The sequence below is a fragment of the Sprattus sprattus genome, assembly GCF_963457725.1.
Source record: "Sprattus sprattus genome assembly, chromosome: 3".
Taxonomy (NCBI): Eukaryota; Metazoa; Chordata; class Actinopteri; order Clupeiformes; family Clupeidae; genus Sprattus; species Sprattus sprattus.
This window is the reverse complement of record NC_137922.1, coordinates 54,456,570-54,482,905: the sequence shown is the minus strand read 5'-3', so window position 1 is coordinate 54,482,905 and position 26,336 is coordinate 54,456,570. Positions and strand designations below refer to the sequence as shown.

The 26,336-nt window shown below is 43.8% G+C and overlaps 1 protein-coding gene across 1 annotated transcript; it reads left to right on the top strand.

Annotated features, from left to right (window-relative positions):
• Positions 1-1,383: 1,383 nt before the first annotated feature.
• sult1st6 (sulfotransferase family 1, cytosolic sulfotransferase 6) lies at positions 1,384-26,336 on the top strand (the record flags this gene model as incomplete). The annotated part of the gene is made up of 15 exons (XM_080835578.1): positions 1,384-1,507; positions 3,335-3,579; positions 4,747-4,875; positions 5,299-5,396; positions 6,636-6,762; positions 7,303-7,397; positions 7,619-7,799; positions 8,091-8,190; positions 22,493-22,692; positions 23,452-23,580; positions 23,926-24,023; positions 24,846-24,972; positions 25,477-25,571; positions 25,752-25,932; positions 26,230-26,336. The coding sequence occupies exons 2-15, from the start codon at positions 3,390-3,392 to the stop codon at positions 26,334-26,336; spliced, it is 1,857 nt and encodes a 618-aa protein (XP_080691704.1). The 5' UTR covers positions 1,384-1,507; positions 3,335-3,389.

Here is a 26,336-nt window from a genome sequence, read left to right as displayed (position 1 = left end):
TGTGTGTGTGTGTGTGTGTGTGTTTGTGTGTGTGTGAGACACAGGAAGAGCTTGCGTCAATGAGAATGGGAGACCTGAGAACCTGTTAATGTCTGTAAAGACTGCCTTAAGAGTGATCTGTTCTGATGAAAGTGTTTCTGTCACAAACACTTAATCCCCAGTATTTGGTCCGTATGTTTATAGATAGGAATTGGACATGCCTTGTAAATATTCTTACCATTTCTAATGTAATTCATACAGATTCTATTTGTCTTTTTTTTTTTTTTATTCGGTTCAAGTTCGTGGTCAAAATACAATATGTACGCAATATGTGCGAATACAGACAAATGCACACATGCAAGCATTCCCATGCTTTTTTCAGTGTTTTTCTCTGTGACCTTTATGAACTCTAGGAAAAGTTATGGTTAAAAGGTAATTCAGTGTGCTAATAAAGTTAATCAGCCCTCACACTGGGCGCTTATGTGCAGAGTGTCTGGGGCTGGACTTTAATTCCCTGAGGGAGATTTCGCCCCACAGTGGAAGTGAGCTAAAATATTTTGAACCTTTGCCAGGTTGACTAAGTCGTGTTATGACTTAAAGTGGGGATGCCGCCAACCCTGCGGCTCAAAATGATTCTAAAAAAATGAGTCCAAACACAGTTCCAGAGACGCTAGCTCACAAAAGGGATCTTCACCATATTCACATTTTTTTTCGTTTACTTAAGGGGAAAAGCTTATGAGGACAAAACGTCCGAGTTGTCACAAAGACCCTCATTGTTTGCTGGTCCCTGCAGTCTGCTTAGGCAGGGAGAGCAGGGTGAAGCTTCCCCCTCAGCGCTCGACACGTTTCAGCGAGGGGTAGGATGTGTCAGACGGCCCCATGGGGGCTCTGCACGGGAATGTCAGATTGAGGGCTGAGATAATATTGTTTAAATTGGAGATTTCAGCCGTGACGGTCTGGAAGTTGCATAAGAGCCCACAGAGCTTCAGGAATGCAACTCTCAACTGCAGCTCGACTCTGAAACCGAAAAAGAAACACACACACACACAAACAGAGCAAGAGAGAGAGAGAGAGAGGTCATGTTAAAAGTGTGTGTGGAAAAAACTCTTGAAAAGCTCACAGCAAAGCAGCAGGGGTGTGTCTCTGACCAGTGAAGTGAAAAGATAAAGAGAGGCGGTCTGGAGTGTGCTTCACGTGAGGCGGTTCACTCATGACCTGTCGTGCACAAGAGGCAGGTTTGTAAAACCACGGGAAGAGAAGGCTGTACACGCAGGAGAGCAGCATGTGTGGAATGAATGAGGAGACCAACACACATGTTTGATCAAAACTAAACCCGACAGTCTGGCCTGACAACATCCACTCGACGCCTGACACATTAATGAACAAAAGAGGGGTGGGGGGGGAGGACTTTGGACTGAGACTTCCTCTGGGACGGAGGAATAAGCTTGACTGGCGAGCCAACAGAACGAAGATTCACAGAGAAGGAAACTATTGGGGACTCAAAATTGTTAAACATTGGAGGACAAAGGTAAGGAGCAAAAGCACAGGTGATACGGAGCACACTTTGTCATAAGCAAGTGCAAATGAAAGTGGAGCTTGAAGAACTAGAGTTATCTACACAGAGACTAGCTCGGAGAGATACCTTTAAATTGAGTGGAGCTTAAAGAACTAAAGTAATCTACACAGAGACTAGCTCGGAGAGATACCTTTAAATTGAGTGGAGCCTAAAGAACTAGAGTAATCTACACAGAGACTAGCTCGGAGAGATACCTTTAAATTGAGTGGAGCTTAAAGAACTAAAGTAATCTACACAGAGACTAGCTCGGAAAGAGAACTTTAAATTGAGTGGAGCCTAAAGAACTAGAGTAATCTATACAGAGACTAGCTGAGAGAGAGACCTTTAAATTGAGTGGAGCCTAAAGAACTAGAGTAATCTATAGGCCTACAGAGACTAGCTCGGAGAGATACCTTTAAATTGAGTGGAGCTTAAAGAACTAAAGTAATCTATACAGAGACTCGGCGAGAGATCTGTAAGAAAAGTGGAGCTTAAAGAACTAAAGTAATCTACACAGAGACTAGCTCGGAAAGAGACCTTTAAATTGAGTGGAGCTTAAAGAACTAGAGTAATCTACACAGAGACTAGCTAGGAGAGAGACCTTTAAATTGAGTGGAGCCTAAAGAACTAGAGTAATCTATAGGCCTACAGAGACTAGCTCGGAGAGATACCTTTAAATTGAGTGGAGCTTAAAGAACTAAAGTAATCTACACAGAGACTAGCTCGGAAAGAGAACTTTAAATTGAGTGGAGCCTAAAGAACTAGAGTAATCTATACAGAGACTAGCTGAGAGAGAGACCTTTAAATTGAGTGGAGCCTAAAGAACTAGAGTAATCTATAGGCCTACAGAGACTAGCTCTGAGAGATACCTTTAAATTGAGTGGAGCTTAAAGAACTAAAGTAATCTACACAGAGACTAGCTCGGAAAGAGACCTTTAAATTGAGTGGAGCTTAAAGAACTAGAGTAATCTATACAGAGACTCGGCGAGAGATCTGTAAGAAAAGTGGAGCTTAAAGAACTAGAGTAATCTATACAGAGACCAGCTAGGAGAGAGACCTGAAAATTGAGTGGAGCTTAAAGAACTAGAGTAATCTACACAGAGACTAGCTAGGAGAGAGACCTGTAAATTGAGTGGAGCTTAAAGAACTAGAGTAATCTACACAGAGACTAGCTCTGAGACAGACCTGTAAGAAAAGGTGGATAGAAATGCAAGGAAAATAGAGGACCAAATGGCCAACAGGACAGGCATAAAACAGAACTGTCTCTATTCTTGCATGCAAGTGTGTGTGTGTGTGTGTGTGCTTGCGTGTGTGACTGAGGCTGACTTGCAAGTGGGACTAGGTTAATATGAGGAAGCAGTCAAACAAGGGTAATTGTTTTCCCGTTTGTGTCTGTACTATAGAGCCACTGTGCTGGTAGATGAGGGTGAGTCTATGACCGCATACGAGTGTGTGAGATTATTTAAATTTAAATAGAGAGTGTGTTTTAAGTGTGACCGCCTGAAGCGATAACAACATATCGAGTGTTGGTTTAAAATGTTTGCACGTTAGTCTTGGCGTTTCAGAGGAACATTGAGAGTCTTAAAGTGTGTGTGTGACCTTGTACAATCTAGAGAGATTATATAACTGAGTTACAGAGTAAGTGTGTGTGTGTTCTACCTCAGAGCCTGACAGTGGTTGTATATGTGTGAAACTGCATCTGATCTAAAGAGTTACCATTTGGAACTGTATGTTCATGACAAGGAGTCATATACTGAATTACTGTGTGCCTGTGTGTGTGTGTGTCTGTTTGTTCTGGAGACAAAAAGGAAAATCAACAGCCTGTTGAGTGTGTGATAGCATTACCGTGGCAGTGATGGAACCGAAGAAGGAGGAGCTGACGTTCGCAGAGGCCATTGAGCGGGCGGGGGGGGCCATTCATCGCTTCCCACTCATAAAGGTGCGGGGCGTCCCCCTCATGGAGCACATCGCCAAAAACTGGAGTTCCATCTGGGCCTTCAAGCCCGACCCCTCCGACCTGCTCATCTCCACCTACCCAAAAGCAGGTGATGGTGCCATGGCAACCGAACTGTTATGCCTTCTCTATGCTCTCCACCTACCCAAAAGCAGGTGATGGTGCCATGGCAACCCAACTGTTACGCCTTCTCTATGCTCTCCACCTACCCAAAAGCAGGTGATGGTGCCATGGCAACCCAACTGCTAAGACTTCTCCATGCTGGCTCAAGACATAGAATTAGAAATGTTTTAACATCTGTGTGGTTGACTACACACATTATTTGAGGGAGAGTTTGTATGTGTGTGACTTTAGAATAAAACATTTCTATTCTATTTATTTTTTTCAATTAGGACTTTCTAATTCTATGGACCCAACAAACTCCAAGCTAGCTGTTGGGTTTCGGATGACTGAGAATTAATTAAATTAATTTGATTTATGTTGACCAAATCAAAATTGTCTCGAGGCGCTTTACAGAGCCCAGTGACTGAACCACCAGTGAACTTTAACCTCACCAACATTTCTAACACACTGACCCACTAACCCTTTGAGCTCTCCTAAGCTCTTTGAGGTGGGTGCTGATCCAGATCTTATCTGACAGGAACAGACGTCCAGTACACTTCAGCATATTTGGAAGGGAGACAATTAACTTTTGGTAGAGAGAGAAAAAACAGAGTGCTGCAGACTCCTGTGCAGTGATGCAGACGCTGGTTTAGATGAGGAATCTGTGGAAGTTGATGGATTTGGCCAAAACTCCCACCACAGTTTAAAAGTCCATTCCTCGAATCCTGGCGAAAGGTTGTAGCCAATCAAATTACACTCATCCCTTCTCTGCTCCTGAAACAACGTTGCTGACTGGCTGCAATACAGTATGGCTAGGTCCGAGCCACCTTGTTTGTTTCCCATTGACAGATCCAGGTCTGTGCAGAAACACCTGAGGTATTTCAAGTACACTAGATGGATATCTAGAGGAAGACGAGGATAGATTAGTTTAATTAAAGAAAATGTGTGCTGGATAATAATTTTAGCAAGCTATCAGTAGGAGTGTTATTAGCTGTTGATATTATATTATCTTTTTACTATGCTGTCCACCACCTGCGTCTCTTCTTGTGTTTATGTGGTTCACCAGCAAATACTCACACAGGATGGTTAATGCATCTGCATCTGTGTGAATGAGTGGATTTGACCTGACCCTGACCCTGACCCATGTGCTCCTCAGGCACGACCTGGACTCAGGAGATTGTGGATCTGCTGCTGAACAATGGAGATGCAGATGTGTCAAAGAGAGCTCCGATACCGGTCCGGATTCCCTTCCTGGAAATATTTTCTCCCCCACCAATTCCATCAGGTACACACACACACACGGACGCACACACACACCAAACACACAGACACACACACACACGGACGCACACACGCACACGCACACACACACACACACACACACACACACACACACACACACACACACACACTTGCACATGGACGCACACACCAACACACATCAATCTACTCTCTGTAGTCCCTCATACATTGCCTGAAATCCACTAGAATTTATTGATCTTCAATTTATTGGTCACTGCTTGCTGTTTTCTGTGTAATTCTTTTTTTAAAGCCTCAAAGACCATAACCCTTAAGCTGCAAGCCGCAACTCTGATGAAATGTTGCTGCTATTTGAGCTTCACAGCTAATCAAACTACACCCCTGGTAATTGGCTGAAACTGTTTGAATTGCAGACTGTACCTTCAACCACTCTCCCTCCCCCTTCAAGGTCTAGACCTCCTGCAGGATATGGATCCTCCTCGGGTCATCAAAACCCACCTGCCCATCCAACTGGTGCCAGAGGGCTTCTGGGAAAGCAAGTGTAAGGTACAGAGGAACAGCTCCAAGGGATTCTGGGATAGCAAGTGTAAGATACAGAGGAACAGCTCCAAGGGATTCTGGGATAGCAAGTGTACGGTACAGAGGAACAGCTCCAAGGGATTCTGGGATAGCAAGTGTACGGTACAGAGGAACAGCTCCAAGGGATTCTGGGATAGCAAGGGTAAGGTACAGAGGAACAGCTCCAAGGGCTTCTGGGATAGCACGTGTAATGTACAGAGGAACAGCTCCAGGGGCTTCTGGGATAGCAAGTGTAAATTACAGAAGAACAGCTCCAAGGGCTTCTGTGGGAATCAGATTAAGATTAAAATCAGATTGTTAAACTGCCACTTCATTAAATCAAGCTATTTTATTTTACAGAGTGTATATATTGCTATGAAAGTGCACTTGCACAATCACTCTCACACATCCACCCACACACAAACACACACACACACACACACACACACACACACACACACACACACACAAACACACAAAATTGAAACCATTTGGCTTTTACAGCAACAAGCTGCTTTATTACACAGCAGCATTGTTACAATCGGTGTCACTTTTGACACAGACAGTAAAGCATTTATCATTTATTAACTTCAGTTAAAGGCCTAGTCCTTCCTTACAATCCATCACACTTCAGCGAACTTCATGTACCTCTAGTCGTCATACAGCAGTTTGCTTACATGACGGATCTGCTGATGTGCCTGTTTTTGTGGGTCCTTCTCTCAGGTAGTTGGCTGATGTGACTGTTGTTGTGGGACCTACTCTTAGTTGATTGGCTGATGTGACTGTTTTTGTGGGGCCTACACTCAAGTAGTTGGCTAATGTGCCTGTTTTTGTGGGGCCTACACTCAGGTAGTTGGCTGATGTGCCTGTTTTTGTGGGGCCTACTCTCAGGTGATTGGCTGATGTGAGTGTTTTTGCGGGGCCTACTCTCAGGTGATTGGCTGATGTGCCTGTTTTTGTGGGGCCTACTCTCAGGTGATTGGCTGATGTGACTGTTGTTGTGGGACCTACTCTCAGGTGATTGGCTAATGTGACTGTTTTTGTGGGGCCTACTCTCAGTTGATTGGCTGATGTGACTGTTTTTGTGGGGCCTACTCTAAGGTGATTGGCTGATGTGAGTGTAATTGTGGGACTTACTCTTAGTTGATTGGCTGATGTGAGTGTTTTTGTGGGGCCTACTCTCAGTTGATTGGCTGATGTGAGTGTTTTTGTGGGGCCTACACTCAGGTGATTTATGTGGCCCGTAACGCCAAGGATAACCTGGTCAGTTACTACCACTTCGATCGCATGAACCTGACGCAGCCTGAGCCAGGCCCATGGGAGGGATACATCCACAAGTTCATGAAGGGAGACTGTGAGTAACACACACACACACACACACACACACACACACACACACACACACACACAAACACAAACACACACAAACGCACACTCAAACACACATACACCCACACACACACACACTCACACACAAACACACTCAAACACACATACACTCACACACACACACACTCACACACAAACACACTCAAACACACATACACACACACACAAACTCAAACACACATACACACACACACTCAAACAAACACAAACACACATACACACGTACACACACACACTCAATCACACATACACACACACACACACACACATCATAAACATTAACACAGCAGCCTACTGGTTTACAGGTAAACAATGTAAACATGTAAACAAACTACTAAATACACACCAATATACACTTCAAATTCTACCTGTAATAAATGCAAATAATCACCTTCAAACTCTCCCCAAACATGACCTTTCTAATTTTCAGTCTATTTTGAGTCAAATATTGAGTCGTTGTATAAATGATTTCTTCCAAGTTAGCGTTTCATCCATGTTTTTCCAGTGGGTTGGGGCTCGTGGTATGACCATGTGAAAGGCTATTGGAAGGAGAGAGAGAAGAGGAATGTCCTTTACCTTTTCTACGAAGACATGAAGGAGGTACGACACGGCTCAGTTCGTACACACACACACACACACACACACACACACACACACACATAAGTGAAGCATGTACTGCACACGCTTGCACAATGAATTAGATCCTTATCTTTCCTGGACGCACACTGAGGGTCTTCCTGTTATCTTATTTAGACCAGAACTCTCCCTTGTGTGTACGTGTCAACGTGTGTTTTTGCTTTTCAACCTTTCTCTTCACCCAGAATCCTCGGCGGGAGATCATACGCATCATGGAGTACTTGGACCTGTCGCTCTCTGTTGACACTATAGACCATATCGTGCAGCTGACGTCCTTCAAGGTCATGAAGGACAACCCCATGGCCAACTACTCGTTCATCCCGAAGCCTGTGTTCGACCAATCGATTTCTCCCTTCATGAGGAAAGGTCCATCTACATCAGACACCACTGTCCAATCAGAGCTCATGCTCAGCAAATGATTTAGATCAAACTGTAGAGTTCGATTCTAACAAAGTTCCGTAGGGAACACTTGTACTTATGAAATGTGAAACACAAGAAGTGCTCTTCAGTAAGTTCTTATAGCTTTTCTTCCTTAGACTGATAACCTCTTTGCCTTCAATGGACTGTAAAGACGCTTGATAAATGTACTTTACAGGTCAAAGATTTTTGGACAAATAAACATTCTGTTCCCAAAATGACGACTGTGTTTTGTTGCAGGAGAAGTTGGAGACTGGGCCAACCATTTTACTCCAGAGCAGGCAGAGATGTTTGATGAAGACTACGCCAGGCAGATGGAGGATGTGGACATTCCCTTCAGGTCAAACATCTGAGGGGTCTTCTCAACGTCTCTCCCCCCTCCAGTCCTTTCTGACGACCAACAAAAAAAGACACAAAAAAACCCAGTATGCCTTCAAAGCTGAGAGCCAAAGTCGAATAATATTTTTGTGTGCCAAAGAGCTGAAACTACACTCTGGATTTAGTGTCTTATAAACAGCTTATAACTTGTGAACAATCTGACACAACATTTATGTATGTTATTACAATGACTGATACCCATCAATAAATTATGACATGTAATAACCTGATTGTGTGTTGTTACTATGGTGACAGGGATTTTGTATCTATGGTTACAGGGACCATTTCTTTAGGAATAGCAGAGCTCTACTAAATCCCTCTTTGTCCTCAAAAATCGTCTTCTGATTTTTTTTTATCCTTCTGTCCACTTATTTCTTATCTGTACATTTAGACCTAATTTTCAATGTCCATAATTCTATTTTTGGGGTCTACTGGAATAGAATAACATGCTCCAATAACATATCATCTTTCCTAGTATACACCTATTCACCCTCTGTCTGAAACACACTTTCAGGGTAGATCACTAACTGCAGCCACCACGTCCCCTCCCCCTGCACAGAATAGAGAATCGCTTAATATGGGTCTACATCGGTATTTTTCAGGCAATGCGACTTGGCTATGGAAATGTGTTGAAATATCAAAGCGAATTTATACAAATAAACATTCAATGGTGAAATGATCAACATAGGCTCGTGTCGCGGACCCCCTGCAATGCCGCCACGGACCCCCTGTTGAAAACCCCTGTGCTAGTGGGTCTACTACTATTGAATTCATAACAGCCTAGTGTTGTTTCTGTTTGTAAGCACATCATGTGAATGCTGCTAATGTATAAATGTGTCAGCCAAGTGATTTGACAAGAACATGTATAGGCCCATGTACAAATGCGTAGGACTGGACATCAGACAACAAAAGACAACAGAAAAGTGTACAAGTTTAGAGATTGTTCGTGTGAAGTGATGACATGCCAGTTCAAACCTGAGGGAACTCTACTGGCTGTATGACGGTACTATAAAGGTTTGGAAGAGCTACAAACTACTAACTGGATAGAAACTGTAATGATATGTGATATTTGACTTCCAACCACTAGGTGGATGCACATGTGGCTTTGTACATACATAGAGCTTGAATGATCTAGAGAGACAGAGATAGTAGGAGAATGAGAATACCCTGTTTAATGAATGAACGTTTATCTGAAATTCATTTCTCTCCCTCCCCTCTTGTTAGTATCCTCCCTGCTGCTCAAGGGACTCTGACTGTCATGTGTCTATTGTGTTTGTTTTGACATGTGCTCCTTGTGTTTTTGTTATGCCATGTGTTTTCTGTTTTGTTCTGAGACTCCACCCCACCTGCCCTCTTGTCATTTCCTGGATTGCCCTGTCACCGTCTACCACACCTGTCCTGTTAATCAGTCTACTCATTTTCCTGATTAGTTTCTCCTGCCACCTGTTTGCTTCCCACCAATTACCTGTTTCCCCTCCAGTAGCCTATTTAAGTTCAGTCTGCCCTTTGTTCCCTGTCTGATCGTAACCAAAAGTCTGTGTGAAATACTCTGCCTATTGAGCCTGTTAACTGGATTATAACTCTACTCTCTTCCACTCTCCTGACTATCTGCCGGTTTGCTTTTTGTGTTTTTCCTTCTGCTCTGAATTTTTGGATCTTTTGTGTGTTACCTTTTGACTTTGGCTTTTTGGATCTTTTGTGTTTTGACTTTTTGATTAACCTTTTGTACAAATAAATCCTACATTTTTGCCCGCATTTTAAGTCTGCAATTGGGTCTCTTTTCCTGCGGATCGTAACACCTCTCTCTATCTGGCTATTTCTCTGTCTGTCTATCTATGGTCCTTCCATGCTTTTACAGACTTGGCCCTCCCATATAAGGTAAGGTGACCAGATTTCTGAGACAAAATCTGTCTGTGGGACATCTGTTCACTTACACCTTATGTACTCTTTGCACTAAGTTGACCCTACCACCCCCACACACTGAGCACTTTTTAGGAACACTACAAAAATACTAGGTAGGGCCTGTGCTCTCAAAACAGCCTGCATTCTTTGTGGCATGGATTCCACAAGATTAGATTAGATTAGATTCAACTTTATTGTCATTCCACACAGTACAAGTACTGAGGCAACGAAATGCAGTCAGCATCTAACCATAAGTGCAAAAACAGAAGAGTGCAGGGTATGTGCATATGTAAAGTGGTAATATAAAAATAGATAAATAGGATATATACAGTATGGTATAAGATATAGGTGGTATGAACAGTTTGGACAAGTGCAGCAATAGTGGTAATTAGTGCAGATGTGATATAGATTGAATATGGGTATTGACAGCATTTTCAAATACCCTTTTGCGGTCCGAAACAGAGCAGCTGCCATACCAGACTGATATGCAGTTGGTGAGGAAGCTCTCAATGGTGCAGCGGTAGAAGTTCACCAGAATCTGAGGAGACAGATGGGCCTTCTTCAATCTCGTCAGGAAGAAGAGACGCTGGTGAGCCTTCTTGACTAGGGTTGATGTGTTGAGAGTCCAAGAGAGGTCCTCGGAGATGTGGACACCCAGGAATTTAAAGCTGGCGACACGTTCCACCTCCGTCCCGTTGATACAGATCGGGGTGCGTGCGCCACCTTTGGTCCTCCTGAAGTCCACAATTAGCTCTTTGTTTTCCACGGTGTTGAGCGCCAGGTTGATGTTGGCACACCACTCTGCCAACACTTCCTTGAAGGCCGACTCATCGTTGTTGCTGATGAGGCCAATCACCGCTGTGTCGTATGCAAACTTTACAATGGTATTAAAACCATGTACAGCTGTGCAGTCGTAGGTGAAGAGGGAGTAGAGGAGAGGGCTCAGCACTAAGCCCTGTGGGACCCCAGTGTTCATGATGAGGGTTGAGGAGGTGTTGTGTTCTAACCTGACAGACTGTGGTCTGTTGGTTAGGAAGTCCAGAATCCAGCTATTGAGGGAGGTGTTGATGCCCAGATCACTGAGTTTTGTGATTAGTTTGGAGGGGATTATGGTTTTAAATGCAGAGCTGAAGTCTATGAACAGCAGTCTCGCATACAGTGGGGAAAATAAGTATTTGAACCCCTACCGATTTCGCAAGTTTGGCCACTTGCAAAGAAATGTGTGATCTAGAATTTTATTGGTAGGTGTATTTTAACAGTAAGAAACAGAATATCAACAAAAAAATTCAGAAAACTGGATTTTATAACATTTATGACTTTATTTGCATTTGATGCATAAAAATAAGTATTTGAACCCCCAAGCAAACAGCAAGAATTCTGGCTCACAATGACCAGTTATGTCCCCAAGAAGCACACAGATTAGTCCTCATTAGGTCTAACAAGGTACACCTGATCTCAACTGGTGACGTTTATAAAAGAAACCTGTCCAAAGAATCATACTTCACACCTTCAACCTCACCACCTAGGCAACACCAAAGAGTTGTCCAAGGACGTCAGAGATAATATTGTAGACCTGCACAAGGCTGGAATGGGCTACAAAACCATTGGCAAGCAGCTTGGTGAGAAGCAGACAACTATTGGTGCGATTATTCGTAAATGGAGGCAACACCAAACAAATGTTAAATGCTCTAGGTCTGGGGCTCCATGCAAGATATCCCCTCGTGCGGAATCAGTGATCATTCGAAAGGTGCAGAATAACCCCAGAACTACACAGGGGGAGCTTGTGAATGATCTCAAGGCTGCTGGGACCAGAGTTACCAAGAAAACCATTGGCAACACACCACGCCATAATTTTTTTAGGTACTACAGCACTCGCAAGGTCCACCTGCTCAAGGAAGCGCATGTACAGGGCCATCTGAAGTTTACCATTGCACACTTGAATGATTCTAGGGAGGACTGGGAGACAGAATGTGGTCAGATGATACCAAAATCAAGCTCTTTGGCATCAACTCGACTTGCCGTGTTTGCAAGCGCGTAACCACGCATTCTTTGGGGGGGATACTGAGAAAGTACCAATCTGTCCCCCCAATATACAACAGAAAATATGTTAAATATTTGTTCTCCTTTCATGAACCCTGTCAATGGATCGGTCTCCCGTTATGTCCTATTTTTTTTTCAATGTATTTCCGTTTGTTAAGAAAAACATAAGCGTGTGACTCCCCCCTCCTCACTTGTGTGAATCTGTTTGAATCCACCTTGCGTCGTTCTGCGTTTTCATGGTTACCCAACACTTTTTCGTCAGTCAGTGGAGATCAATAATAAGAGAAATAAAATACTCCCGAGAAGTACAGGACTCCCGCCTGTATGAGACTATTGTGGCAAGTGCACGGATTTGGTCGTGAGTGAGCCTTGCGAGCGTGCAGTCAGTGATAAACAGACCTAGGAGACTGTGTGACCCAAGCTGGTGAAAGCTGCCATAACCAGATGCTGGATATAAAGGTAAAGCACATGAAGTTTAAAATAGTAAAAGAAACTAAATGGTTAAATCATCACGAGCAAATAGTAGATGTCGTTGCTCTCTTAAATCATGCCTATTCAGTAGCTCCGCCAGCTATAACTGGCTAGTGAACTCTAGCCTACAACGTTAACCTACTCACTTGAGCTGCAAATCCCTATCGTATAATTAGCACCTTTCTAAGCAGATGTCTTCAAAATTTGTATTGTTGATGTGTTAATTTCTCTTTAAAACCCACGAGAGGACACTATTTAAAAGAATATTTAAAAAAAAAATCTTATGGGGGAGCATGCCCCCTGACCCCCCTAGTTTTGCTGGGTAACAGGAAAAATAATAGGTTTTATCTAGCTTAGCCGACCCAAATAAAATGACAAGTGGTAACAAGACAGGCATGCTGAAAGCAGTGGCCAGACTAGACAGGGACATGCTCTTGACATGCGGGTGATCAGGTGTAAAATTTGAATGTAAGACTAGACAGCCTTACAACATTAGTTTTAATCTAGGCCTACTATTCGCACATTTAGAACATAATATCTCAGAGATATTACACTATTCCTTTAGATGTGAATTCAAGTGGTCAATGTAGTCCTCGAAAACTATGGGCCTCATTCTCGACAGCAGTTGGGAAGACTTTCCGAAGGATTTCAGAAGGAACTCCACTTCGGAAACATTTATGAAAACATTTGCATTCTCGTTATTTTTTTCTTCTGTGCTTTCTTCTGAACTTCAGACAACTTTCAGAACTCGAAATAGCAGTCGTAACTCTACCGGAATCTTCTCAAATGGGATTCCACGGGCCATCTTGTGGTTATTTGAGGAATCGCGTTGAGGAATGACATTTGAAAAAACTCCGTATTACAGTAAAAGGGTTAACGGGCGAATTTGTGAGAACCCGTTGGAGATTGCGTTCACGTCAACTCTACAGACATCCTCGGATTAAAATAATTATGATAATAATAAATACGAGAATATTTGTATCATTAACAATTACGTTTCACATTTATAGTCATAATTATACGAGGTAGTGTTTATTGTTACACTAGGTCTATATGGCTCGTAGCTTGACTGTTCTCTCCCTTGTAAGTCACTTTGGACAAAGGCCGCGTCTGCTAAGAGACTGATTGTGAATGACATGAACACTGCAAATGTAAGTGAATAAATAAATAAACACTAAGGTCAATCTCTAAGAACTAAAGAATGAATTTATTGCAGTTTATACTACTACTGGTGGCCAGTCTTCACCCCTATGGTGGCCATTTCGAACAACAGGACGGACTACAATTTATACTCGTACTTGGGACCGGTCTTCACACCTATGGTGCCTATTTTTTGATAAAAAAAACAAAAAAAGTGACTACTTAAATGTGTTTTACGGACTTCGGACGTTCAACGTTATACAATATCTCCACCTTATTAATGAACACCTGTTACGAGGTGGATTCGGGAGATTGCGACAGCACACGTTTCTAAAATTGCGTCTCCTAATAAGGAGCTGGCAGGGCGTGTATGTATGCAAATCCACTTTCACGAGAACGCGCATCAATCTAAGAAGCTAATCGGAAGGAACCCAGCTGAGAAGACTTCGGCTGCTTATGAACACATTTTCAAGCGTGCGGGAATGCAGCGGAAGCGTTTCTCTTACGTTGTTTTTGCGAAGTCGTGTAAGAAACATTTCTGAAGAATTACAGAAAAAGGTCGAGAATGAGGCCCTATGTTCTTAAATGTGCGAATGTTCATATATAAATAAAGAATTGTAGGCAATGCACATCATTTTTTTGGACCCCCCCCCCATGTCTATACCATGGTTACGCCTTTGCGTGTTTGACAGGGGGGGAATGCTTAATATGACCCCAAGAGTACATCATACCCACCATCAAGCATGGAGGTGGAATATTATGCTTTGGGCTGTTTCTCTGCCAAGGGTACAGGACGACTCCACCGCATCAAGGGGACTATGGATGGGGCCATGTAACGTGGCATATTTGGCTTGAACCTCATTCCCTCATTCCCTCCCATTGAAAACACAACCTTAAAGATTTGGAGAGGATCTTGAAAGAGGAGTGGACCAAAATCCCTCCTGAGATGTGTGTAAACCTGGTGACCAACTTAAAGAAACGTCTGACCACTGTGCTTGCCAATAAGGGTTATTCCACAAAGTACTAAGTCATTTTTGTCAGTCAGTTTTGCTAGGGGTTCAAATACTTATTTTTTTGCATCAAATGAAAATAAAGTCATAAATGTTATAAAATGCATTTTTCTGGAATTTTTTGTTGATATTCTGTTTCTCACTGTTAATATTGTTACGCCCGGCTCGTGGGGCAGTAGCATAAAAAGGTTGAGACAGGAAAACGTGTATCTTTTCACCAAAACGGATTTATTTACCATAAGTCAGTCAAACGGAAAGTCTAGGGGTTTTGTGGATGCGTGGATGCGTGTGGATGCGTTGGTCAATACGTGTGTGTGTGTAAATGGCGGAAGCTGAGAGGCCTTCCATTGGTTGTGACAGTCTTTAAGTATCCACATCTGGAGCCAGGTGTGGATAATCAGTGCTGATTAGAAGTTGGTAGATCCTTAGCCTGCTGCCTCCACCTGGCCAGGATGAGGACTGCAGGCAAGGTGCGCACGGGCACAGGGGGTCGTAACACCTCCTTCCCCAAGAAGGTTCCTCCCAGGAAACCTGAAAAAGAGAGAACAAAAAAAAAAGAGCCCTGTGACCCCGTCCCATCTCCGGGCGCTTACGTCCTCGGTCCTTGGAAAACTGAAGGCACAGAGAAGAGATCAAGCCACAGAACTACATCGACCAAACTCTCGAAAGAGCGTCTGCAGTAACATTGTCTGTCCCCTTAATGTGTTCTATTTTAAGGGAATACGGCTGGAGGATCAGACTCCAGCGCATAATCCGCTGGTTTGAAGTCCGCATTCTGTCAATGAAGACCAAAGGGTTATGGTCAGTGTACACAGTAATGGGAACAGAAGCAGAACTCAAATAAACATCAAAATACTGTACCGCCCAAACAAGTGCTAGTGCCTCCTTCTCTATAGTTGAGTAAACCATTTGATGTCGATTGAATTTTCTGGAAAAATAACAAACCGGATGATCGGATCATCTGAACCCACCTGTAGAAGGACAGCACCCGCGCCACAATCACTGGCATCAGCAGCCAATTTGAACGGTTTTTCAAATGCCGGGGCAGCCAAAACAGGGGCGCTGGACAGCAGAGCCTTGGCAGCCTCAAACGCTTGTTGGGAGGCTTCCGTCCAGTGAAAAGGGACCTTGATACTAAGGAGGTTAGTCAATGGTGCAACCACCGTTGCAAAATTCTCACAAAACCCTCGATAGTAGCCTACCATTCCAAGGAAACGCCGCAACCCCCGGCGATTGGAAGGCGCTGGAAAATTACAAATGGCCTCAACTTTTGCCCCAACAGGACGGACTTGGCCCTGACCAACCACCTTACCCTTTGCAAACTCACACTTTGCGAGATTAACAGTCAGGTTGGCCTTGGCGAGGCGCTCGAACAACTCTCTGATTTGGCCCAGATGTTCTGGCCAGGTGGAACTAAACACTACCACAGCATCGAGATATACGTCACACCCAGTCAATCCTGATAGGACATGATTGATGAGGCGCTGGAAGGTGGCAGGCGCATTTCGTACGCCAAAAGGCATCACTTTGTACTGCAGGAAATTATCTGGTGTAGCAAACGCAGACAACTCCCTTGCACGAGGGGTCAAAGGCACCTGCCAATAGCCTTTCAAAAGGTCAAACTTGATTACATACCGCTCCGACACGATCAACGCAGTCATCCACGCAAGAAAGAGGGAAACAGTCAGGTTTTGTGACTGAATTGAGCTTTCTAAAGTCTGTACAGAACCTGTACGTCCCATCCGGCTTACCAACCAAAATGCAAGGAGAGCTCCATGAACCAAAACTGGGCTCAGCCAAATCATGTTCTAATAGGTAGTCCACCTCCTGACAAAGTATAACCCGTTTGGTGGGATTCACCCGATAGGGATGTTGTTTTATAGGCATAGCTGAGCCGACATCAATGTCATGCTCAACCACTGTGGTACAGCTTGGTACATCTGCGAAAAGAGATGGGAAAGCGTTAATCAGTTCAACCACATCAGCTCGTTCACTCTCTGACAGATGAGAAAGATGCTTGTGTAATTCCGCTCGCATCTCAGAGTTCCTTAACTGTCCTTCAGTGACTTCCCAAGAGGGCGCGGTCACATCCTCATCAAAATCGGTAGCAGCTTCACTCCCCTTTTCCCCTAAAGGTGACACCAGAGAGCTCCTCTGAGAAGGAGGGCACACAGGAGGAGTTACTAACCCAACAGGTACAGGCGAAAAGTAGGTTTACATGGCAAACCTGCATCTTCTTCTTCCGGTCTGGAGTAGCAATTAAACAGTTGTGGCCCGAAAGACATTTTAAAATCGTGTAGGGACCAGCAAAGCGGGCTTGGAACGGACTATGTATGATGGGCAACAGGGCTAGAACCTTTTCCCCTTTTCCAAAACACCGCTCCGTAGTTTTCCTATCGAAAAGGCGCTGCATCTTGCACTGTGATTTCGCTAGCGCTTTTCTTGCTGCCGCACGGGCCTGATAGAGGCGGTACCTGAAACCACTCACATAATCTAGCACATCTTCTCTTAAGGCGGACAGTCTGGCTGCGAAGGAGAAGGTTGCTCCTCTAGTCGACAGCCAAACTGTAAGCCTGCGAGAAGATGTTGGTGATGACGACAATTCTTTAGTGGTGACTGAGCCTAGTTAACCCATCGTGGACCTATAAATGAAGTCTCAGACTTGGTGGGGTCAGCCTACCTACCATTACAATTATGGATCACACATTTCTTTGCAAGTGGCCAAACTTGTGAAATCGCAAGGGGTTCAAATACTTATTTTCCCCACTGTAGGTGTTGCTGTTGTCCAGGTGGGAAAGGGCGGAGTGTAGTGCCGTGGAGATGGCATCCTTCATGCTCCTATTCTGGCGGTAGGCGAATTGGAGGGATCCAGTGTGGGTGGTAAACATGTTTTGAGATGAGCCAGGACCAGCCTCTCGAAGCACTTCATGATGGTTGGAGTGAGTGCAACTGGGCGAAAGTCATTAAAGCTCACTGTCTTGGAGTGCTTTGGCACCGGCACCAGTGGCGGCTGGTGACATTTTTTTGAGGGGGGGCGCAGTTTGGCGGCTCGGTTTAAATAGCTCTCCACAGTGAGAAGAAAACAGGTTTTGAGTAGAATATTTGCATTGATGGGCAAGCTTCTTGATATTTGTAGTGAGCGAAGCTATCAGCTACTCTACAATACATTCAGCTTCACTACACAGAAGCTACACCTCATTAAGAAGTAGCAAGCTAAGTTACAAAAACCTGTCAAAAGTAGTCTGATAACTTAGTAGCTACTTTCAGTTAAACAAACTGCATGCCAAGTCAATGCAATTGTAGTGATCAACACAACTGTCAGCCAGATAAAAACGGTAAATGAAAATCAATCACTTGTACGTGTTTGTATGTTTGTGTTATATGTCATTATGTTGACAGGAACATTTTCTTTGGCATTTTCGCAATTCGACTCCCTTAGCAGACAGCACGGACTTCCTTTATTGGTACTTTTTTTTTTTTTTTAACTGTCATCATCTCTAGCTGTATCTGAATATCCACAGCATTCTAGTTATCCGGTTGTCTAGAATGTGCATGCAAACTACCCATTTAAAATTAATTAATTCTAAATTTATGAGCAGCGTCTGTTGTACTTGAAATTACGATACCTAGCTTTTCACTAGTCTCCACTAAAGTGACGTACTGCTTAATTTGTCTGTTTGATGGATACAGGGAATGTATGAACATTAGAAAGGTCCAGGATACATTCTTTCGAGGACACTACTGCGCTACTTGATCAATAAAAGAGCTTAGCTACTGAAAAGTGACTTGGTTTTGTAAATAACAATGGGCCTCATTCTCGACTCTTTTCTGTAATTCTTCAGAAATGTTTCTTACACGACTTCGCAAAAACAACGTAAGAGAAACGCTTCCGCTGCATTCCCGCACGCTTGAAAATGTGTTCATAAGCAGCCGAAGTCTTCTCAGCTGGGTTCCTTCCGATTAGCTTCTTAGATTGATGCGCGTTCTCGTGAAAGTGGATTTGCATACATACACGCCCTGCCAGCTCCTTATTAGGAGACGCAATTTTAGAAACGTGTGCTGTCGCAATCTCCCGAATCCACCTCGTAACAGGTGTTCATTAATAAGGTGGAAATATTGTATAACGTTGAACGTCCGAAGTCCGTAAAACACATTTAAGTAGTCACTTTCTTTTTTTTTAATCGAAAAATAGGTACCATAGGTGTGAAGACCGGTCCCAAGTACGAGTATAAATTGTAGTCCGTCCTCTCCTTCGATATGGCCACCATAGGGGTGAAGACTGGCCACCAGTAGTACTAGTATAAATTGCAATAAATGCATGCCTTAGTTCTTAGAGATTGAGCTTAGTGTTTATTTATTTATTCACTTACATTTGCAGTGTTCATGTCATTCACAATCAGTCTCTTAGCAGACGCGGCCTTTGTCCAAAGTGACGTACAAGGGAGAGAACAGTCAAGCTACGAGCCATATAGACCTAGTGTAACAATAAACACTACCTCGTATAATTATGACTATAAATGTGAAACGTAATTGTTAATGATACAAATATTCTCGTATTTATTATTATCATAATTATTTTAATCCGAGGATGTCTGTAGAGTTGACGTGAACGCAATCACCAACGGGTTCTCACAAATTCGCCCGTTAACCCTTTTACTGTAATATGGAGTTTTTTCAAATGTCATTCCTCAACGCGATTCCTCAAATAACCACAAGATGGCCCGTGGAATCCCATTTGAGAAGATTCCGGTGGAGTTACGACTGCTATTTCGAGTTCTGAAAGTTGTCTGAAGTTCAGAAGAAAGCACAGAAGAAAAAAATAACGAGAATGCAAATGTTTTCATAAATGTTTCCGAAGTGGAGTTCCTTCTGAAATCCTTCGGAAAGTCTTCCCAACTGCTGTCGAGAATGAGGCCCAATGTTACTGCCAACAAGCTACTGTCAAATGTAGTTAAGCTTGTAGCGTCGCTACAAGCATTACTCACTGAACAGCCCGCTAACCAGCTCCGGTCGAGGTACGTCCTCCCGCGGTCAGTGCTTAAATCCATACATTCTGGTTCCATGTCTTTTAGTCTCTTCTTATCGACATCAGGTTGGCCCTGGATGAACTGTAGGCCTGGGTATCACCTGATCTGAAAGCAATATCGCGTGCCTTCAGCAAGAAGATGATAACATTCCTGTCACGGCGTCTGAAGCTGAGTAAAACAGGATCCAACAGACAAAACAACAAAGCTCAGAAGATACAAAACATGGGAATCTCAATGAGGCAAGGCAGGCAGTGAAAGACAGAAACATAAAAACTCACAGGCCAGGCCAGCAAGACAGCAAGCAGTCCAAGAAAACCCACAAAGGGTTAAATCCAAAATCCAAAGGCAATTCCAGGCAAACAAACAGGCAGGGGAAAAGCAACAGGAAGACGATGCAAGAGAGGTTTCCAGGCGGGTCCAGGCAAGCGAGGAGATGCTGACGCTGATGGGGAGAACATTGAACTAATTGTCATGTTCATTAAACCAGTTTGAGACTTTTACCTTTTGCTTTGTGAGATGGTGATTTATCATGCCATCGATGCCCGTCACTCGACACTCTTGAAAAGCTCACAACAAAGCAGCAGGGGTGTGTCTGATCACTGAAGTGACAAGATAAAGTCTGGAGTGTGCTTCATGTGCGAAAGTTCATTCCTGACCAGCAGAACGAAGATTCACAGAGAAGGAACCTAGAGAGAGAAAGAGTTGGGGACTCATAATTATTGGTAAAGATTGGAGGACAAAGGTAAGGACTGGAGTTTAAAGAACTGGAGTTATGTACACTCAGTGTGGACACATGTGTCCAATTTCCGATTTCAGTTCGATTTAAAATCGGAAATTGGACACATGTGTCTCCCCAAATCTAGATTTCTTGTGTCCGACTTAACTCCGACTGGACTCCGATGTAAACCCCTGGATACACGATTCGATTCCGCTGGGACACGAAATAGACATGCATGTGTCTCTCGAATCTAGATTCCAATTGGACAACAACAACTTTTGCACGTGCTTGAGATATATACATGAATCATATGTGTCTATGATATGATAATCGCTGCTAGACGCTCAGTTCTTGTGCTCCCTCTCATTCACGTTGAAATACTGAAACCGAAACTGAAACTTTGAAACTGGAACGCAACTGTTTTGGACAGAACTAATTCAGTGAACAAATATTTTCATATTACTTTTCAACCAGTTGTTTGTTATGTAATCCATTCATATCGATGTGAATCAATCAATACTAATACACCTTTAACTGTGGTGTGTTTTTGTTTCATTTCACAACGTATTTACTGTATAATCAACGGTAGCAGATGTAAACATTCCGCATTTGATTTGAACTGACGTGGCCAAGATCTGGATTTGTCACTGCCATGTGCTTTGAGATAAAGCAGTTAACCCCCCATGGAGACCCCATGGAGAGAATCGGATCGGATCGGAGTACTGCCATCATGTGCACGCACAGAGACTATCTCGGTGAGAGACCTGTAAGGAAAACTGGATAGAAATGCAAGGTAAATAGAGGACCAAATGGCCAACAGGACAGGCATAAAACAGAACTGTCTCTTTTCTTGCATGCGCGTGTGTGTCTGTGTGCTTGTTTGTGTGTGTGCGTGTGTGACTGAGGCTGACATGAAAGTGTTACAGTGGGACTAGGTTAATATGAGGAAGCAGTCAAACAAGGGTAATTGTTTTTATGTTTGTGTCTGTACTATAGAGCCACTGTGCTGGTAGATTAGGGTGAGTCAGCATACGAGTGTGTGTGATTAAGTAGATTTAAATAGAGAGTAGTGTTGTACAGAGAATGTGTTTTAAGTGTGTATGACCACCTGAAGCGATAACAACAGATCTAGTGTGGGTTTATATGTTTGTCAGGGCTTTTCAGAGAAAGAGTAACAGTGAGTCTCTTAAAGTATGTGTGTGACCTTGTGCAATCTAGAGAGATTATACAAGTTAGTTATAGAGTTAGTGTGTGTGTTGTGATGGCCCAGCCGGTGAGCAGTGCCCCACATGGCTAAGTACAGCCAAATGAAGGGGCTGAGTGAATGAATCAAGAGGCATGGTGTTGGATGGGCGGTACTACCCCAGAGGATTCTCATAGGGAACTCCTCCCCACTCAGGGGATCCCCAGAGGATACAGAAGCCAGACAGTTTTGAGCTACTGAGGAGTGAGAACCAAACACCTTCCAAGACAGTCTTAGGGTAAGAGGCCTGTGGCCTGCCTTTTGTATAAGTGAAGAGGAATAATCGTGTCTATCGCTCCCTTGCCTCAGGAAGAGCCCGACGGAGCCCCTGACGCCAACGGCCAGCCCGGTTAAGCTTTTTGAGTTACCTTTGTGCACCCCCCCCCCCCCCCCTTTTACCCCCTTCAGTTTGTAAAATAAACTCCTAAGTTCTATTCACTGCAACTCCTGTGTCTGACTGCTCTTTTCCAGTTTGTGTACCCACTGTTTGCCCTTGCAAGGCCAGGCTCCCAGAGTGTGTGTGTTCTACCTGAGATCCTGACCTTGTAACTGTAAAACTGCATCTGATCTAAAGTGTTACCATTTGGAACAGTATGCTGAAGACAAGGAGTCATACACTGAATAACTTTGTGTGTGTGTCTCTGTGTGTGTGTCTGTGTGTTCTGAAGACAAAAAGTAAAATCGACAGCCTGTTGAGTGTGTGATAGCATTAGCTTGGCAGTGATGGAAACGAAGAAGGGGAAGCTGACATACGCAGAGGCCGTTGAGCAGGCTCGGGGGGCCCTTCATCGCTTCCCCCTCATAAAGGTGCGGGGCGTCCCCCTCAGAGATCAAATCGCCAAAAACTGGAGTTCCATCTGGGCCTTCAGGCCCGACCCCTCCGACCTGCTCATCTCCACCTACCCAAAAGCAGGTGATGGTGCCATGGCAACCGAACTGTTACGCCTTCTCTATGCTGGCTCACGACATAGAATTAGACTAACCCTAGGTTTAACATCTGTGTGTTTGACTTAACACATTCTATTTCTTTTTTCCATTAGGACTTTCTAAGTGAATTAACTCAATCAATTTAATTTATGTGGCGCCAAAGCCAAATTGTCTCAAGGCGCTTTACAGATCCCAATGACTGAACCACCAGTGAACTTCAACCTCACCAACATTTCTAACACACTGACCCACTAACCCTTTGAGCTCTCCTAAGCTCTTTGATCCGGATCTTATCTGACATGGACAGATGTCCAGTACACTCATGCGTACTTGGGAGCGAGCAGTGAGACAATTTACTATTTTGTAAGAGAGAGAAAAAGTAGATGGATTTGACAAAACTCCCACCACAGTTTAAAAGTCCATTCCTCGAATCCTGGCCAAAGGTTGAAGCCAATCAAATTACACTCCTCCCTTCTGAGCTCCTGTGCTTGTTTGTTTCCCATTCACAGATCCAGGTCTGTGCAGGAACACCTGAGGTGTTTTTAGTACACAGGACGAATATCTAGAGGTAGACGAGGGGAGATTTGCTGAATTAGAGAAAATGTGTGCTGGATTATAATTTTAGCAAGCTTTGACCTGACCCAACCGCTGCTGAAAATTAATTATTATTATTATTACCCCTCTCACCCATGAGTGTGAATGAGTGAATTTGACCTGACCTGACCCTGACCCATGTGCTCCTCAGGCACGACCTGGACTCAGGAGATTGTGGATCTGCTGCTGAACAATGGAGATGCAGACCTGTCAAAGAGAGCTCCGATACCGGTCAGGATTCCCTTCCTGGAAATGTTTTCTCCCCAACCAATTCCATCAGGTACACACACACACTTGCACATGCACGCACGCACACACACACACACACACACGCACGCATACACACATGCACACATCGCTCTACTCTCTGTAGTCCCTCATACATTACCTGAAATCCACTAGACTTCATTGATCTTTTCGCTGCTTGCTGTTTTCTGTGTAATTCTCAGAAACTTTTAATTTTTTTAAGCCTCAATGACCATAACCCTTAAGATGCACGCCGCAATTCTGGTGAAATGTTGCTGCTATTTGAGCTTCACAGCTAATCAAACTACACCCCTGGTAATTGGCTGAAACAGTTTGAATTGCAGACTGTGCCTTCAACCACTCTCCCTCCCCCTTCAAGGTCTAGACCTCCTGCAGGACATGGATCCTCCTCGGGTCATCAAAACCCACCTGTCCATCCAACTGGTGCCAGAGGGCTTCTGGGATAGCAAGTGTAGGGTACAGAGGAACAGCTCCAAGGGATTCTGGGATAGCAAGTGTAAGATACAGAGGAACAGCTCCAAGGGATTCTGGGAAAGCAAGTGTAAGGTACAGAAGAACAGCTCCAAGGGCTTCTGTGGGAATCAGATTAAGATTAAAATCAGATTGTTAAACTGCCACTTCATTAAATCAAGCTATTTTATTTTACAGAGTGTATATATTGCTATGAAAGTGCACTTGCACAATCACTCTCTCACATCCACCTACACACGAACACACACACAAACACACACACACACATACAAACACACACATACACAAACGCACACACAAGCACAAAAAAGTGACACCATTTGGCTTTTACAGCAACAAGCTGCTTGATTACACAGCAGCATTGTTACAATCAGTGCCACTTTTGACACAGACAGTAAAGCATTTATCATTTATTAACGTCAGTTAAAGGCCTAGTCCTTCCTTACAATCTATCACACTTCAGCAAACTGATCTTCATGTGCCTCTAGTTGTCATACTGCAGTTTGCTTATGGGACGGATCTGCTGATGTGACTGTTTTAGTGGGGCCTACTCTGAGGTGATTGGCTAATGTGACTGTTGTTGTGGGACCTACTCTAAGGTGATTGGCTGATGTGACTGTTTTTATGGGGCCTACTCTCAGATGATTGGCTGATGTGACTTTTTATGGGGCCTACTCTAAGATGATTGGCTGATGTGACTGTTTTTGTGGGGCCTACTCTAAGATGATTGGCTGATGTGACTGTTTTTGTGGGGCCTACTCTAAGATGATTGGCTGATGTGACTGTTTTTGTGGGGCCTACTCTCAGGTGATTTATGTGGCCCGTAACGCCAAGGATAACCTGGTCAGTTACTACCACTTCGATCGCATGAACCTGACGCAGCCTGAGCCGGGCCCATGGGAGGGATACATCCACAAGTTCATGAAGGGAGACTGTGAGTAACACACACACACACACACACACACACACACACACACACACACACACACACACACACACACACACACACAACACAAACACACACAAACGCACACTCAAACACACATACACCCACACACACACACACACACACACACACACACACACACACACACACACACACACACACACACTCTGAAATACACACACACTAAAACACACATACACACACACACATATACACACACACACACACACAAACACACTCAAACACACATACACACACACACACACACACACATACTTAAAATCAACACAGCAGCCTATTGGTTTACAGGTAAACAATGTAAACCTCTAAACAAACTACTACATACTCACCAACATACACTTCAAATTCTACCTGCAATGAATGTAAATAATCACCTTCAAACTCTCCCCAAACATAACCTTTCATTTTTTTTATTTTTTTTTATTTTACTATTATTTCTTTCAAGTAAGCGTTTCATCCATGTTTTTCCAGTGGGTTGGGGCTCGTGGTATGACCATGTGAAAGGCTATTGGAAGGAGAGAGAGAAGAGGAATATCCTTTACCTTTTCTACGAAGACATGAAGGAGGTACGACACGGCTCAGTTCGTACACACACACACACACACACACACACACACACACACACAAACACACACAGACACACACACACACACACACGCACACACACACGCACACGCACACGCACACGCACACGCACACGCACATACACACACACACTATATTTTTCCACTTCTCTCTTCACCCAGAATCCTCGACGGGAGATCATACGCATCATGGAGTACTTGGACCTGTCGCTCTCTGTTGACACTATAGACCATATCGTGCAGCTGACGTCCTTCAAGGTCATGAAGGACAACCCCATGGCCAACTACTCGTTCGTCCCAAGGCTTGTGTTCGATCAATCGATTTCTCCCTTCATGAGGAAAGGTCCATCTACATCAGACACCACTGTCCAATCAGAGCTCATGCTCAGCAAATGATTTAGATCACATTGTAGAGTTCGGTTCTAACAAAGTTCCGTAGGGAACACTTGTACTTATGAAATGTGAAACACAAGAAGTGCTCTTCAGTAAGTTCTTATAGCTTTTCTTCCTTAGACTGATAACCTCTTTGCCTTCAATGGACTGTAAAGACGCTTGATAAATGTACTTTACAGGTCAAAGATTTTTGGACAAATAAACATTCTGTTCCCAAAATGACGACTGTGTTTTGTTGCAGGAGAAGTTGGAGACTGGGCCAACCATTTTACTCCAGAGCAGGCAGAGATGTTTGATGAAGACTACGCCAGGCAGATGGAGGATGTGGACATTCCCTTCAGGTCAAACATCTGA